This window comes from Equus asinus, chromosome 12 (genome assembly GCF_041296235.1).
Source record: "Equus asinus isolate D_3611 breed Donkey chromosome 12, EquAss-T2T_v2, whole genome shotgun sequence".
Lineage (NCBI taxonomy): Eukaryota > Metazoa > Chordata > Mammalia > Perissodactyla > Equidae > Equus > Equus asinus.
In genome coordinates, this window is record NC_091801.1 from 85230570 (window position 1) to 85243787 (window position 13218).

Below are 13218 nucleotides of genomic sequence, written 5' to 3' on the forward strand. Positions count from 1 at the left end.
GCCGCCTCGCCCTCTGCTCAGGGCCACTCAGTCTGGGTTTCTCTCGCCTGAGACGTGCAGCCCCAGGCCGGCATCTTTACCGAGGCCCCGCTCCTCTGCCCCTGACCAGGACACAGTGGCCAAGCTCAGCGCCTGGGGCTGCAGTATCCACCGTACCCCAACGCATCCCTGAGCCCAAGACAAGAAAGTGAGGCAAGACCCAAGGGAAAGTTGGAATTGCTTTTATTGGGGCGAGCACCGCAGGCCCGCCCATGGTCAGGTTAGTGTTCTGCCCTCACAGAGGCAGCTGGAAGCCCGGCACCTCCACTCGCCGCCTGCCTGGGTTAGTGGAACATGCAAAGCTCAGAGGGTGGAGGCGGGGGTGGAAGCCACCAAGGCCAGGGGCTGGATGGAACAGGAGGGGGCGACACCAGGCTGGGCTGCCCAGGTCAGCACAGACAGCCCTGCTGGTGTCCCCAGGCTCAACGAAGGGGCTGAGGCTCCCTGGCAGAGACAGGCAGGCAGCACCCCAGGGTGGGGTTCCACAGGCTCCAGGGGCCACCGGGCCCATGGGGGAGAAGAGCCCAGCAGAAAGCTCAGCCAAACTGAGCCTAGCCCGGGGCTGGCATGCCCGAGAGCTGGGCCAGTAGCGAGCCTCTCACTGGGAAGGTCTGTCTCCCACCCCAGGTCTGGGTCCTTGGGGCCTGGGGTGCAAGGGAAGACACAGAAGGCACTTACTAGGGAGCTGAGGCTGGAAGGCTGAAGCCAGAGGCCTGGGGTCTTGGGAGAGAGTGTCAGGGGCTGGGAACTGGGAACAGAGCCTGCATCTGTGTAGGAGCCTGGCGGGAGCCAGGAACAGGCTGGGGCCTGGCCCAGACCAGCTGGTGCTGCAGACTGGACTCACCTTCCCACGGGAAAGGGACTTCTCTGGGCAGGCTGGAAGAGATGGCTAACCCAGGACCCCCTCCCTTCCCAGCAAGGCCCACTGAGCGAGCAGGTCAGTTCTGGAAACAGACAGGAGAAAATGCCCACCCCGAGGGCCCCAGTAGGAACGGGGCTAACCCCCGCTGCCTCGAGCAGCTAGGATTGGTGATTGGGTGTTATGTGGGGCCCGCCTACAGGGCTGCAGGGGAACCTCGCCCAGACGGAACCCTCCTGGAAGAAGGGAGGGCTGGGTTGGGGGCCCGGCTCTGGACCCTCCAAGGCACCTGGCTGTGGTGAGTGGCAGGAAGAGAGAACTAAGGGAGACCTGGGGTGAGGTGGTCAGTGGCGCTGGACCAGCCCTGTCCCCCAAGAAACAGGCTGTCTGGACAGCAGACATATATTAATATATTAGTCTGGTCTTTTTGGTTAAAGTTTAGGCACCGCTTGGGAAGAAGACACCTTTAAACATTAAAGAAAGACCCCAGCGCCTGGGCGGGGAGCCTGGCCACATGCAGAGCAGGAGGCGGGGTGCAGGCAGGGAGTCAGGCCACAGCAGACTCAGGGCCTCCCAGGGAGGACGTGGGGCCCGAGGCATAGCGGCGGCCATACCCTGAGGAGGAGTAAGAGGAGGAGGAGAAGGTCATGGAGAAGCCGGAGCCAGTGGCGTCAAAACTGCCACGGCGAGAGCCAGCCCGGGAGCCCGTGCGCGAGCCGGTGCGCGAGCCAGCCGTGGAGCCGGAGCCGCTGACGCTGTAAGGGCTGTAGTAGCCCTTGCTGGACTGGGCAGCAGCCTCCAGCAGCCGCAGCCCCGTGCCCTCCTCCACCATGCTGCGGTCCAGTGCGTCCTTGTAGGAGATCTTGAGCTTCGTCTTGGGGCAGGTGAGGTACTTGGAGTGCGCGCCAACGTCTCGCAGCTTCTGGGCGGTGCGGGCGTCCACCGTGCCGCGCTGCAGGGCCTCGTCGAGGGGCACGCGGCCTGGTACATCGGGCTCAATCAGGCCACCCGTCAGGTACTGAACCTCCAGGAAGCGCTGGCCGGCCTCGTAGTAGAGCCAGCCCTTCTTCAGGGCCTGGGCGGCCGACATCTTGGTCTTGGTGCGCGGGTCCTCGAAGCCAAGGAAGGCCTTCTGGGCCAGGTTGATGCGGTCCACCATGATCTTGTCCACCAGGCCCTTGTTGACGGCATCGGTGACAGGGAAGCGCTCGCCGGTGTTGGGGTCGATGATGCCGCCGGTGCAGGCCTGTGCCTCCAGCAGCCGCTGCCCGGTGATATTGTCCACCAGGTTGCGGTGCATGGCCTCCGTGATGGACACCTTCTCCAGTGTCTCCGTGTCCAGGATGCCAGCCACAGGACCCGTTTCCTCGGTGGGGTCAGACCAGGAGGCCAGCGGGGTCCTGGTGACGGCAGGGCTGATGGGGTAGGAGGAGGAGGACCCCACAGAGGAGGAGCGGGAGCGGAAGCCACTGGCGTTGCCCGAGAGCATGTCGGCGAACTCGGTGATGGAGAGTGTGCCGGCGCGGTACTGGTCTAGCGCAGAGCGGTCGATGAGGTTTTTGGCGATGGCCTCATCGATGTCGTACTGGCGGCCTGAGCGGCGGTCAATGATCATGGACTTGACCACACCGTCCGAGGAGGAGATGGTGATCTCCTCCCACTCACACTCCTGCTCAGACAGCTCCAGGTACGTCTGGTGGTCAATGAGGCCCTTGCGGTAGGCCTCGTACACTGACATCTCCTTGCCCGTCTCAGGGTCCACGATCACCACGCGGCGCTTGCGCACTGAGGACTTGGAAGACGTCTTCCGCTCCCGCTTCTTCTCCTTCAGTGGCAAGAGGCACAGGCCCGTCTGAGGGTCGGTGATGCAGCGCTCCATCAGCTGTAGATAAGTGAGGTTCTCCTCCGTGTTGGGGTCAAAGAAGCCCTTGGTGTCATCCGAGGGGTCAGTGAGGATCTCGTTCATCTCCTCGTCAAAGAGGCCTCGCTTGTAGGCCACTTCCACGGGCAGCCGGTGGCTCTCCTCGGGGTCAATGATGCCACCCGTGGCGATCTGGGCCTCCAGCAGGCGGATGCCGTGGTCCTTCAGGATCAGGCCCTTCTTCATGGCCTGGAAAAGGGAGATGAGCTTCCCGGAGTACGGATCCTTATAGCCGGTGACGGCGCGTTCTGCCGATAGCAGCTTGTCCTTGAACTCGGGGCCCACGATGCCCATGCGCACGGCTTCCTCCACGGTCAGCTTGAGCCCCTTGATGGGGTCGATGACATAGCCAGTGGCCGCCTGTGCCTCCAGGAGCTCAAAGGCCGTGCCGGGGCGGATGATGCCCTTCTTCATGGCCTGGTACACCGACAGCCGCTCCTTGGTGGAATCGACGAAGACGCCGGCGATGCAGCTAGTGCCCTCGAGGAACTTCTGCAGGCTCTTAGAGACCTCCTCAATGGAGGTGAGGCCCTCCTGAAGCTGCAGCGCCGTGGCCTCATCCATGACCTGAGAACGCACCAGCTCCTCCACTGTGATCTGCTTGCGCAGGCCGCGGAAGGTCAGCTTGCGGGCGTCCGAGAGAGGCAGGAGCAGCTGGCCGCTGTTCTCGTCGCGACGGCACCGCTTGAGCAGCTGCGTGTAGCTGAGGCGCTCATCCGTGGAGGGATCCAGGTAGCTGCGCACCTCGCTGGGCTCCGACAGCTGGTCGTGCGTGTCCTTGTTGAGGTAGCCGCGCTGGTAGGCCACTTCCAGCGGGAGATGGAAGCCCAGACGTGGGTCCACAATGCCGCCTGTGGCCAGCTGGGCATCCAGCAGCCGCAGGGCCTCCTCAGCAGGGATCAGCTCCTTCTTCATGGCCTGGAAGAGCGAGATAGTCTGCTCCGTGTAGGGGTCGCGGTAGCCGGTCACGGCCCGCTCAGCTGAGAGCAGCCGGTCGTGCAGCTCAGGGCCCACCAGGCCCTTCCGCACGGCTTCATCTACCGTCAGCCGCTCGCCCTTCACCGGGTCCAGCAGGAAGCCTGTGGCTGCCTGTGCCTCCAGCAGTAAGCGGGCCACCTCGGCACTCAGCAGCCCCTTCTTGAGGGCCTGGTAGATGGTCAGTGTCTGCCTGGAGCCGGGCACATAGACGCCGGCCACACAGCCTGTGCCGTAGAGGTAGCGCCAGGCAGACTCCGCCTCGAGCACCTCGCGGAGGCTCTTGGTGCCCTCCCGGAGCAGGTTGTAGGTCTCTCGGGAGATGACCCGGGCCTCGTACAGGTCCTCAGCGGTGAGGCGGCGGCGGATGTAATCGTAGGAAGCCAGGTTCTGCTGGCGAATGATCTCGGTCTTCTCGATGATCTCGATGATGATGATGATCATGCGCTCCTTGGTCACCCGGCCGGCCTGGAAGTCGGCCATCAGCCGGGCCCGCTGCTCCTCGGGGATCAGGTCTGACTGCATCACCTCCCACAGGGACATAGTGGAGCCACCATGGCTGCCGCCGCCAGGGATGTCGATCTGCGTCTCCTCGAACGCCCTCCGGGTCTCCTCCTCGGTGTACACCTGCGTGGTCTCCACCACCTCCACCTTCTCTGCCCCTTTGAGTGGCAGGAGGCGCAGGCCCGTCTCAGGGTCCTCCACGCAGCGCTCCAGCAGCTGCATGTAGGTGAGGTTCTCGTGCGTGTTGGGGTCGAAGAAGCCCTTGGTGTCGTCGCTCGGGTCCGCCAGCACGCGGTTCATCTCCTCGTCGAAGTAGCCGCGCTGGTAGGCCACCTCCACGGGCACGCGGTGGCTGTGCACGGGGTCGATGATGCCGCCCGTGGCGATCTGGGCCTCCAGCAGGCGGATGCCGTGGTCCCTGACTACGAGGCCCTTCTTCATGGCCTGGAAGAGGGAGATGGTTGTGCCTGAGTAAGGGTCCTTGTAGCCTGTCACGGCTTTCTCGGCTGACAGCAGCTTCTCATGCAGCTCAGGGCCCACAATGCCAGCCTTCACGGCCTCATGGACGTACAGGCGCTGATTGCGCACAGGGTCCACCAGAAAGCCGGTAGCTGCCTGGGCTTCAAGCAGGACAGTGGCCGTGCTGGGCCTGAGGAGGCCCCGCCGCATGGCCTCATAGATGGTCACCTTCTCCTTAGACTCCTCCAGGTAGATGCCAGCAAGGCAGCCGCTGCCCTGCAGGAGCGTCCGCACGGAGTCCACCTCCGACAGGTCCTTGACCGATGTCCTGCCATCTTTGAGCTGCTCAAACTGGGCCTTGCTGAGGACCCTGGAGGCCAGGAGCTCACTGGCTGGCACCGGGGCACGGAGCCCACTGAAGGAGAGCCTCTCCTGCCGCACGGTCTCCACCTCCTCGACAATGGTGATGAGGATCTTGATGATCTTCTCCACGGTGACCTTGCCCGTGCGGAACTGCCGCAGCAGCTCCTTCCTCTGCTCCTCCGTGAAGTACTCGGAGCTAATGAGCTCCCACACTGTCACCGTCCTGCCCTTGAAGCTGCCCACAGGGACCTCGACAGTGGCCTTCTGAAAGGTCTCCCGGGCCTGGAGCTCGGAGTAGAGCTCCTCCTGCCGGGCCTGTGCAGCCTTCTCTGAGACTGGCAGCAGGCTCAGCCCCGTCAGCTGGTCAGGCCGGCACTGCTGCTGGAGCTGGCCATAGGTGACCGGCTCACACGCACTGGGGTCGTAGTAGGTCTTGGCATCATCCCTGGGTGCTAACAAGGCTTTGCTGGTCTCCTTGTCTAAGTAGCCCCGGGCATAGGCAACGTCCAGGGGCACACGGTGGCTCTTGCTGGGGTCCACGATGCCGCCCGTGGACAGTTGGGCATCCAGCAGACGCAGACCCTGCTCCTTGGGGATGAGTCCCTTCTTCAGGGCCTGGAACAGAGAGACGCTTTTCCCTGAGTAGGGGTCCTTATAGCCCGTCACGGCCTTCTCAGCTGACAGCAGCTTCTCATGCAGCTCGGGCCCCACCAGGCCGGAGCGCACTGCCTCGTCCACAGTCAGCCGGGCGCTCGTGGCAGGGTCGATGATGTGCCCTGTGCCGGCCTGGGCCTCCAGCAGGGCCACGGCCACCTCTGGTTGTAGCAGATCTTTCTTGAGGGCCTCGTAGATGCTCAGCTTCTGCCCTGCCTCCTCCAGCCACACGCCTGCGATGACATTGGTGCCCCGCAGGGCCTGACGCACGGCATCCACCTCGGCTACCTCTCGCACCGAGCGCTCGCCCCGCTGCAGCTGGCGGTAGAGGTTGTGGTCGATGACCCCGCTCTCGAGCAGCTCGGCAGCGGGCACCAGGGCACGCAGGCCCTCAAAGCAGAGCTGGCTCTTCTGTTCGTGCTCCTCAACCACCGTGATGACAATCTTGATGATCTTCTCCACGGTGACCTTGCCCGTGCGGAACTGCCGCAGGAGGTCCCGCCGCTGCTCAGCTGTGAAATACTCAGAGTTGATGAGCTCCCAGATGGTCACTGTCTTGCCCTGGAACTTGCCAAATGGCGCGGACACGGTGGCTTTCTCGAACACGTCCCGGGCCTCAGAGTCGGTGTAGACGAGCTCACCGCCCTTGGCAGCCTGATCTGTGAGTGGCAGGAGGCGCAGGCCCGTCTCGGGGTCCTCCACGCAGCGCTCCAGCAGCTGCAGGTAGGTGAGGTTCTCGTGCGTGTTGGGGTCGAAGAAGCCCTTGGTGTCGTCGCTCGGGTCCGCCAGCACGCGGTTCATCTCCTCGTCGAAGTAGCCGCGCTGGTAGGCCACCTCCACGGGCACGCGGTGGCTGTGCACGGGGTCGATGACGCCACCCGTGGCGATCTGGGCCTCCAGCAGGCGGATGCCGTGGTCCCTCACGATGAGGTCCTTCTTCATGGCCTGGAAGAGGGAGATCTGCTCCCCGGTGTAAGGGTCCTTATAGCCGGTGACGGCACGCTCAGCCGACAGCAGCTTGTGGTGTAGCTCAGGGCCCACAACGCCCTCCTTCACGGCCTCATTGACTGTCAGCCGTCGGTTCTGCACAGGGTCCAGGAGGAAGCCTGAGGCCGCCTGGGCCTCGAGCAGGATGAGTGCTGTGCCCGGACTCAGCAGCTGCCTCCGCAGGGCTGTGTAGATGCTCAGCTTCTCGTTGGCAGGCTTCAGCAGCAGCCCAGCAATACTGCTGCGGCCCTGCAGGTAGCGGCGCACGTCCTCCCGCTGCGCGAGCTCGGCCACCGTGGTGCGGCCCTGCACCAGCCGCTGCAGCTCCTCCGTGCTCAGGATGCCCACCTCCTGCAGCCGCTGGGCTGGCACCTTCTGCCGCAAGCCGTCAAAAGCATGCTCAGGCTCCGCCTCTGTGGCTGGGCCGTCAGGGGCGTCCCGGCCATTGGGCAGGGCTTTGACAGCAGTGGCCTGAGAGGCAGCAATCTCCTCCGAATGTGCCAGTGCAGCCCGGTGCTCCTCCTCCAGGCGCTGCAGCCGCTCACGCAGCCTCTGGTTCTCCTCCGCCAGCAGCTTCTCCTGCTGCTGCCGCTGCTGCTCCAGGCGCTGCAGCTCCTCTTGCTTGCGTCGCACACCCTCCTCGGCCTCCCGCTGCCGCTGCCGGGCCTCCTCCATGCTGGCCACCAGCTGCTGCTTCTCCTCCTCCATCTGCTTCTGCTGCCGCTGCTGCTCTTCACGCAGCTTCTGCGCCTTGGCCACCTCGTCCTGAAAGAGCTGCTCTAGCTTGGCCTTCTCCTGCTCGATGAAGCGCTCCCGCTGCAACAAGGTGTCCTTCTCGGAGAGGAAGCTCTGCTGCAGGGCCTGTGTCTCCTGCAGCAGCTGCTCCTGCTGTACTGTTTGCATCTGTAAAGGGGGCAGGGAGCAGTCAGGGACATTGGGGACCTTGGGAACCCCCGCTGCCCTATCCGAGAGCAGACCCTCCCCCCTCGAGCCCGCCCACTCGCGTGTGGACAGAGAGCTGGTACCTCCTCAGACTTGAGCTGCAGCAACTTGGCCTCCTGCTTGAGCTTCTCCTTCTCGCGCTCCAGCTCGGCGATAGCCTGCCGCAGGCGCTCAGCGTCGTGGTCACTCTGCTGCCTCTGGATCTCGAGCGTCTGCACCAGCGTCACCTTCTCCTGCGTGGCAAGCTCAGTGCGGTGCAGCTTCTCGCCTATCTCCTCAGCTTGCTTCCGGAAGCGCTGGGCGTCCTCCTCAGCCCGGGCCTGGGCCCGGCTCATCTCGGCCACTCGCAGCTTGAGGCGCTCAGCCTCGGCGCTCATCTCCAGCTGCCGCTGTCGCTCTGCCTCCAGTGTCCGCTGGAAGCCCTGAGTCTCCTGCTCCAGCTGCTGCGCCATCTGCTCCTTGTCCTCCTGCAGCCGCCGGGCCTGCTCTTGCGCAAGCTCCTTCTGCTGCTGCAGCAGCTCAGCCTCGGCCTTGAGCCGTGTGGCCTCCTGCACCGCCTGCATCTTCTCCTTGAGCATCTTCTCGGCCAGGGCCCGCTGCTGTGCCAGGTCCTCCTCGGCCAGCTCCCGCAGCCGTGCCGCCTCCTGGGCTGCCACACTCAGACGCGCAGCCTCCTCTGCCACGTGCTTCATCTTCTCAGCCTCCTCCTGCAGGACGCGCTGTGTGTTGTCCTTGTCGCGCAGGATGAGCGCACGGTTCTCCGCCTCAATGCGTGCCTTGAGCTTGCCCAGCTCCTCCATCTGCACGCGTAGAGAGAAGAGCTCCTCCTCCACCTGGCTGCGCTGGCGGGCTGCCTCCGTCACCTCCGCCTTCAGCCGCTGCAGCTCCTCGTCCAAGATGCTTTTCTGGTGGTCAGTCTCCTCCAACTGCAGCCGCAGCGTCGTCAGCTCCTGTTCTACCTGCGCCTTCTGCCGCAGCGTCTGCTCAGCAAACTTCTTGTGCTTCTCCATCTCCGCGTCGGCCGCCTGCTTCTGCCGCAAGGCCGCCTGCTCTGCCTGTGCCCGCCGCGCCGCCTCCTGCTCAGCTTCCTTGCGCAGCTTCTCTGCGGCGGCCTGCGCCTGTGCCTGCGCCTGCGCCTGCTCCTCTGCTGACTGCTTCAGCCGCTCTGCCTCCTCCACCTGCCGCCGAGACTGTGCTGCCTCCCTCTCGGCCCGCTCCCGCGCCTCCTCTGCCTCCTCGGCCGCCCGCCGTGCCGCCTCTGCCTCGCCACGCAGCCGCTCCAGCATGCTCTGTTCTTGCTGGAGCGTCTGCTGCAGCTCCTGCTCCTTTTGCTGCACTGCAAAGGCGTGAGCCTTCTCCTCCGCCTGCAGCCGCTTCTGGGCAGCGTCCTGAGCCAGCTGCAGCTGCCGCGCAGACTCCTGCTCTGCTCGCTCACGCAGACGCCGTGCCTCCTCCACCTTGGCTTTGAGCCGCTCCACCTCCTCCAGCGCAGCCTTACGCTGCCGCGCAGCCTCCTCCTCAGCCGCCAGGCTCTTCTGCACACGCTCCTCAGCCTCACGGCGCCGCTGCTCCTCCTCGGCTGCCAGCTGCCGCTGCCGCATGGCCTCCAGCTCCGCCTGCTCCTTGCTGCGCAGCGTGTCCTCGGCATTGCTGCGGATGCGCCCCAGCTCTAGCTCCAGCTCCGCCTTGCCGGCAGCTGCCTTCTCGAAGCTCACCTTGAGAGCCAGGATCTCCTCCTCCACCTGCCGCCGCTGCCGCAGCGTATCTTCCACCAGCCCTTTCTGCCGCTCCAGCTCACTCTCCGATGCCTTGCGCAGCTGTGCCAGCCGCTCCTCGATGTCAGCCTTGTGCTGGGCCGCCTGCTCCTCTAACCGCCGCCGCTGGAAGGCCTCATCCTCTGCCAGCCGCCGCAAGCGCTCATTCTCCGCCTCCTTCTCCTTCAGCGCGATCTCCGCCTCAGTCTTGAGCCGTGTGGCCTCACCAATGGCAGCTAGCTTCTCGGCAAGCACCCGCTCCGCCTCTGCCCGCTGCCGCGCTGCGTCCTCCTCAGCCAGCTGCCGCTGACGCTTGGCTTCCTCGGCCAGGGCGCGCAGGCGGGCGGCTTCCTCGGCCAGCTCACGGAACCGGCTGGCCTCAGCTTCCAGCCTCTGCTTGGACTTCTCGCTGGTGGAACGCGACTCCTCCTCGGCCCGCGCCTTGCTAGCTAGCAGCACCTCCATCTCGGCCCGCACCTTGGCCAGCTCAGCTTCCAGCTCCTGGCGCTTCTGCGTGGCCGCGGCCGCCTCATGTTGCAGCCGCGCCAACTCCTCCTCCAGCAGCTGCCGCTGCTGCTCCCCCTGCTCTGTCTCAGCCCGCAGCCGGATCAGCTCCTGCTCTGCTGCCAGGCGCTGCTGCGCGGTGCCCTCTGCCAGCTGCCGCTGCTTCTCCAGCTCCTGCTCTGCTAGCTCCCGCTGCCGCACAGCCTGCTCCTCCGCCTTGCCTCGCCGCCGTGCCTCCCGCTCTGCCTCCTCCTTCTGCTTCTCTGCCTCGGCCTGGGCCAGGCTCTTCTGCTGCGCCACCTCCTCCGCTTGCAGCCGCAGCCGCAGTGCCTCATTGGCCTTCAGCTGCCAGCGCTCCAGTTCCCGCTCAGCCTCCTCGCGGGCGCGCTCGGCCTCGGCCTGCTGCTGCGCCCGCCGCTCGGCCTCCTCCCGCAGCTGCGCGACAGCCACGTGCTCCTCCTGCAGGGTGCGCTCCAGCTGCGCCGTCTTCTCCGCAAAGGAGGCGCGCTTGCTCTGTAGTTCCACCTCCGCGCTGCGCTGTGCCGTCTCCAGGGCCACTTGTACCTGGCGTGCCCGCTCCGCCTCGGCCTGCCGCAGACGCCGCTCTGCTTCCTCAGCCTGCAGGCGAAACTCCTCCAGTGCCTGCAGGGCCCGCTGCTTCTCGCGAGCCGCCTCGGCCTCAGCCTTCACACGCACGGCCAGCTCCGCCTCTGCCTGCCGCTTACGCTGGGTCTCATCTTGCACCTGCCGCCGCAAGCGCTCTGCCTCTTCCTGCGCCTGCCGCTTCTGTGCCTCGGCCTCCTCTGCCCGCGCACGCAGCGCCTGTAGTTCACCCTCAGCCCCACCGCGCTGGCGCTCAGTTGTCTCCAGCTGCAGGCGCACCACGCGGATCTCCTCCTCGATGCGCAGCCGGCTGCGTTCAGCTGCCTCCACCTGCCGAGCCTTGGCCTGGATCTCTGCCTCCGAGCTCTGCCGCAGGTGCTGCAGCTCCTCCTGGATGCTGCGCTTCTGCTGCTGCGCATCCACCGCTGCCTCTTCCCGCCGGGCCACCTCCTCCTGCATGCGCCGCTGCAGCTCCTGTGCCTCCTGCTCTGCCTGTGCCTTCGCCTGGGCGTGTGCTTCGGCCAGCTGCCGCTGCTTCTCTAGTGCGGCCTCCACCGCGGCCAGTCGCTCCCGCTCCTCTGCCCGCTGCTGCTCAGCCAGCCTCTGTGGCCGCGGCAGAGAGAGGGAGAGAACCAGAGAGAGCGGTGAGCACGGAGCAAGCCGCCAGGCCTTCACATGACACGGCACCACCACAGTTCACTCCGACAGCGCGGTGCGGGGGGTTCGAGGGAGGACAGAGGTCACAGCCCGGCCGAGGGAGAGAGCGTGCACCCGCCCAGGGCACTCAGGGCAGCGAGCGCAGCCTGGCCCCACCGTGCTCACCAGCCCGGGGAAGGAGGCCCAGGCGTCCTCCCCTCTTCCCGCAGACAGGCGACGGAGACAGACAGGGAGAGAGAGAGAGAGCAAAGCAGGAAGTTCGCAGTGCCTGTGAGCCGCATCCACCGCACAACCCTGCCTGAGCACCACCGAACGCCTGCTGACCTGGTTCTGGCCACAGGGGCCCCACAGGTCCCCTCCCTGACCCAGGTCCATTCCCACAGCCCAGTGTGGTCAGGAGGTGTGGGGTTGCCAGCGTAGGAGAGCAGCGCAGGAGTGAGCCAGCTCCGAAGAGGGACTTGCAAGCCTGTGGCTCTGAGCAGAGAGGCGGCTGCAGGTAGGCCAGACTGCGGGGCCACCCAGGAGGCAGGAGGAACAGGACAGGTGGGCACCCTGCCCCGCCGAGGCACCTTGGGACACCCCTTCCCAGCCCCCATAACCTGACACCACTCCTAGCTCTTCCAGAGCAAGTGGCCAGGTGGGAGATGCCAGCACAGAATCCCAAGGAAGAATGCATACGAGAGAGGCAGTGAGACGCCTGACAGGGGACGTGCTAACACACAGGAGAAAGAGGAGGCACCAGCCACCACGGGCAGAGCAGTGCAGCGCACACCAGGCCAAGATAGGGCAGGCTGTACTACAGGAGAAACGCTGGTGGCACCAGGCAGGAGGGGAATGGGGAGAGCGGTGCTAAGTGGCCCCAGATGGCTTCTTAAAGGCTGCCTCTGGGGCGAGGCGGGCAGCAGGACGGCCTCCCCACCCCGGTGGGCCATACCTCCTCCTCCTCCATGCGCCGCAGCGTCTCGCTGATGAACTTGATGTACTGGCTCGTGAGTGTGGTCAGCTCACTGTAGCGTGTGCGCAAGTCCACATACTAGGGGGCAGGAGAGGGCAGGCAGGTCAGCCCTGCCCTGAGCCCTGGGGCCCACGAGGCCCACTCAGCCCCTCAATCTAGGTTAGGCTGGGCCTCTCCCCGCCAGCCCCGCCCCTCAGCCTTACCTCTTGGATGACGCTCTCTGACCCGGACTGGACCTTGGGCTTCTTGGCCGGGGAGGCCACCGGCTCAAGCTGTGCCTTGTATGTGACGAGCTGGAGCTCATAATCCTGCGAGCACACACCAGTCAGCCACCAGTTCCACCCTCCCCTCACCCTGCCCCTGAACCTGACCACAGGCTTTTACCAGTGTGGCCTGGACTTGGGGGACACCCCTAGGGTCCCAGACCCGTCTCCCAGCAAGTCTTCTCTGGATCACCAGGCCCCCACAAGGGCAGCAGGTGGCCAGGTAGCCTTACCTTGATGGCGTTGATGTACTGCTTCGCGAACCTCTGGCATTCCTCCACCTTCTCCCCGTGGCGCTCGATCTCCTCCAGCAGTGCCTAGGAGGGGAGAGTGGTCAGCGGCCACAGAGTGCGCCCCCCACCGCTGCCCACTCCCGCCTGCACCTGGCCCATGCCCACCTTTTCCTGCCGCAGCTGCTCCCGCACGGCCCGGCTGTCAGCCAGCACCATGGCCTGGATCTGCTCCTGCCGCCGCTTAGCGTCCTGCAGCCAGGCGCCCAGTGGGTCTGCGCTCTCACGGTAGTAACGCAGCTGGCGGCCCAGCTGCTCGAGCTCACGCTGCCGCAGATCAGTCTGGGCCAGCACAGCCTGCCAGCGCTCCAGCAGCTGGGCAACCCGCTCACGCCAGCGCTCCACTTCCACGTCCCTCTCTCCGTGCCGCTGCTGCAGCCGCTCGCCCACCTCCTGCGCGCCCCGCAGCTCATCCCGCAGGGCATCAAACATGGGCTGCTGTGCCTCCGCCTGGGCCCGCAGCTTCTGTTGGGGGCCAGAGGCGTGGGT

General features: G+C 65.6%; 1 protein-coding gene across 20 annotated transcripts in view; it reads right to left on the reverse strand.

The window, feature by feature from the left end:
- Positions 1-205: 205 nt before the first annotated feature.
- PLEC (plectin) overlaps positions 206-13218 on the reverse strand; it is a 56636-nt gene continuing 43623 nt past the window's right edge. For 19 of the 20 annotated variants that reach the window (XM_070481856.1, XM_014858060.3, XM_014858062.3 and 16 more), the window contains 6 exons: positions 12838-13194; positions 12673-12756; positions 12380-12484; positions 12156-12254; positions 7787-11167; positions 206-7664 (listed from right to left, as the gene is read on the reverse strand). In XM_070481856.1, coding sequence (XP_070337957.1) covers positions 1446-7664; positions 7787-11167; positions 12156-12254; positions 12380-12484; positions 12673-12756; positions 12838-13194 — 10245 coding nt within the window. In that variant the 3' untranslated portion in view covers positions 206-1445. The remainder of the gene's footprint in view (positions 7665-7786; positions 11168-12155; positions 12255-12379; positions 12485-12672; positions 12757-12837; positions 13195-13218) is intronic. The other variant, XM_070481858.1, reaches the window with a different exon arrangement.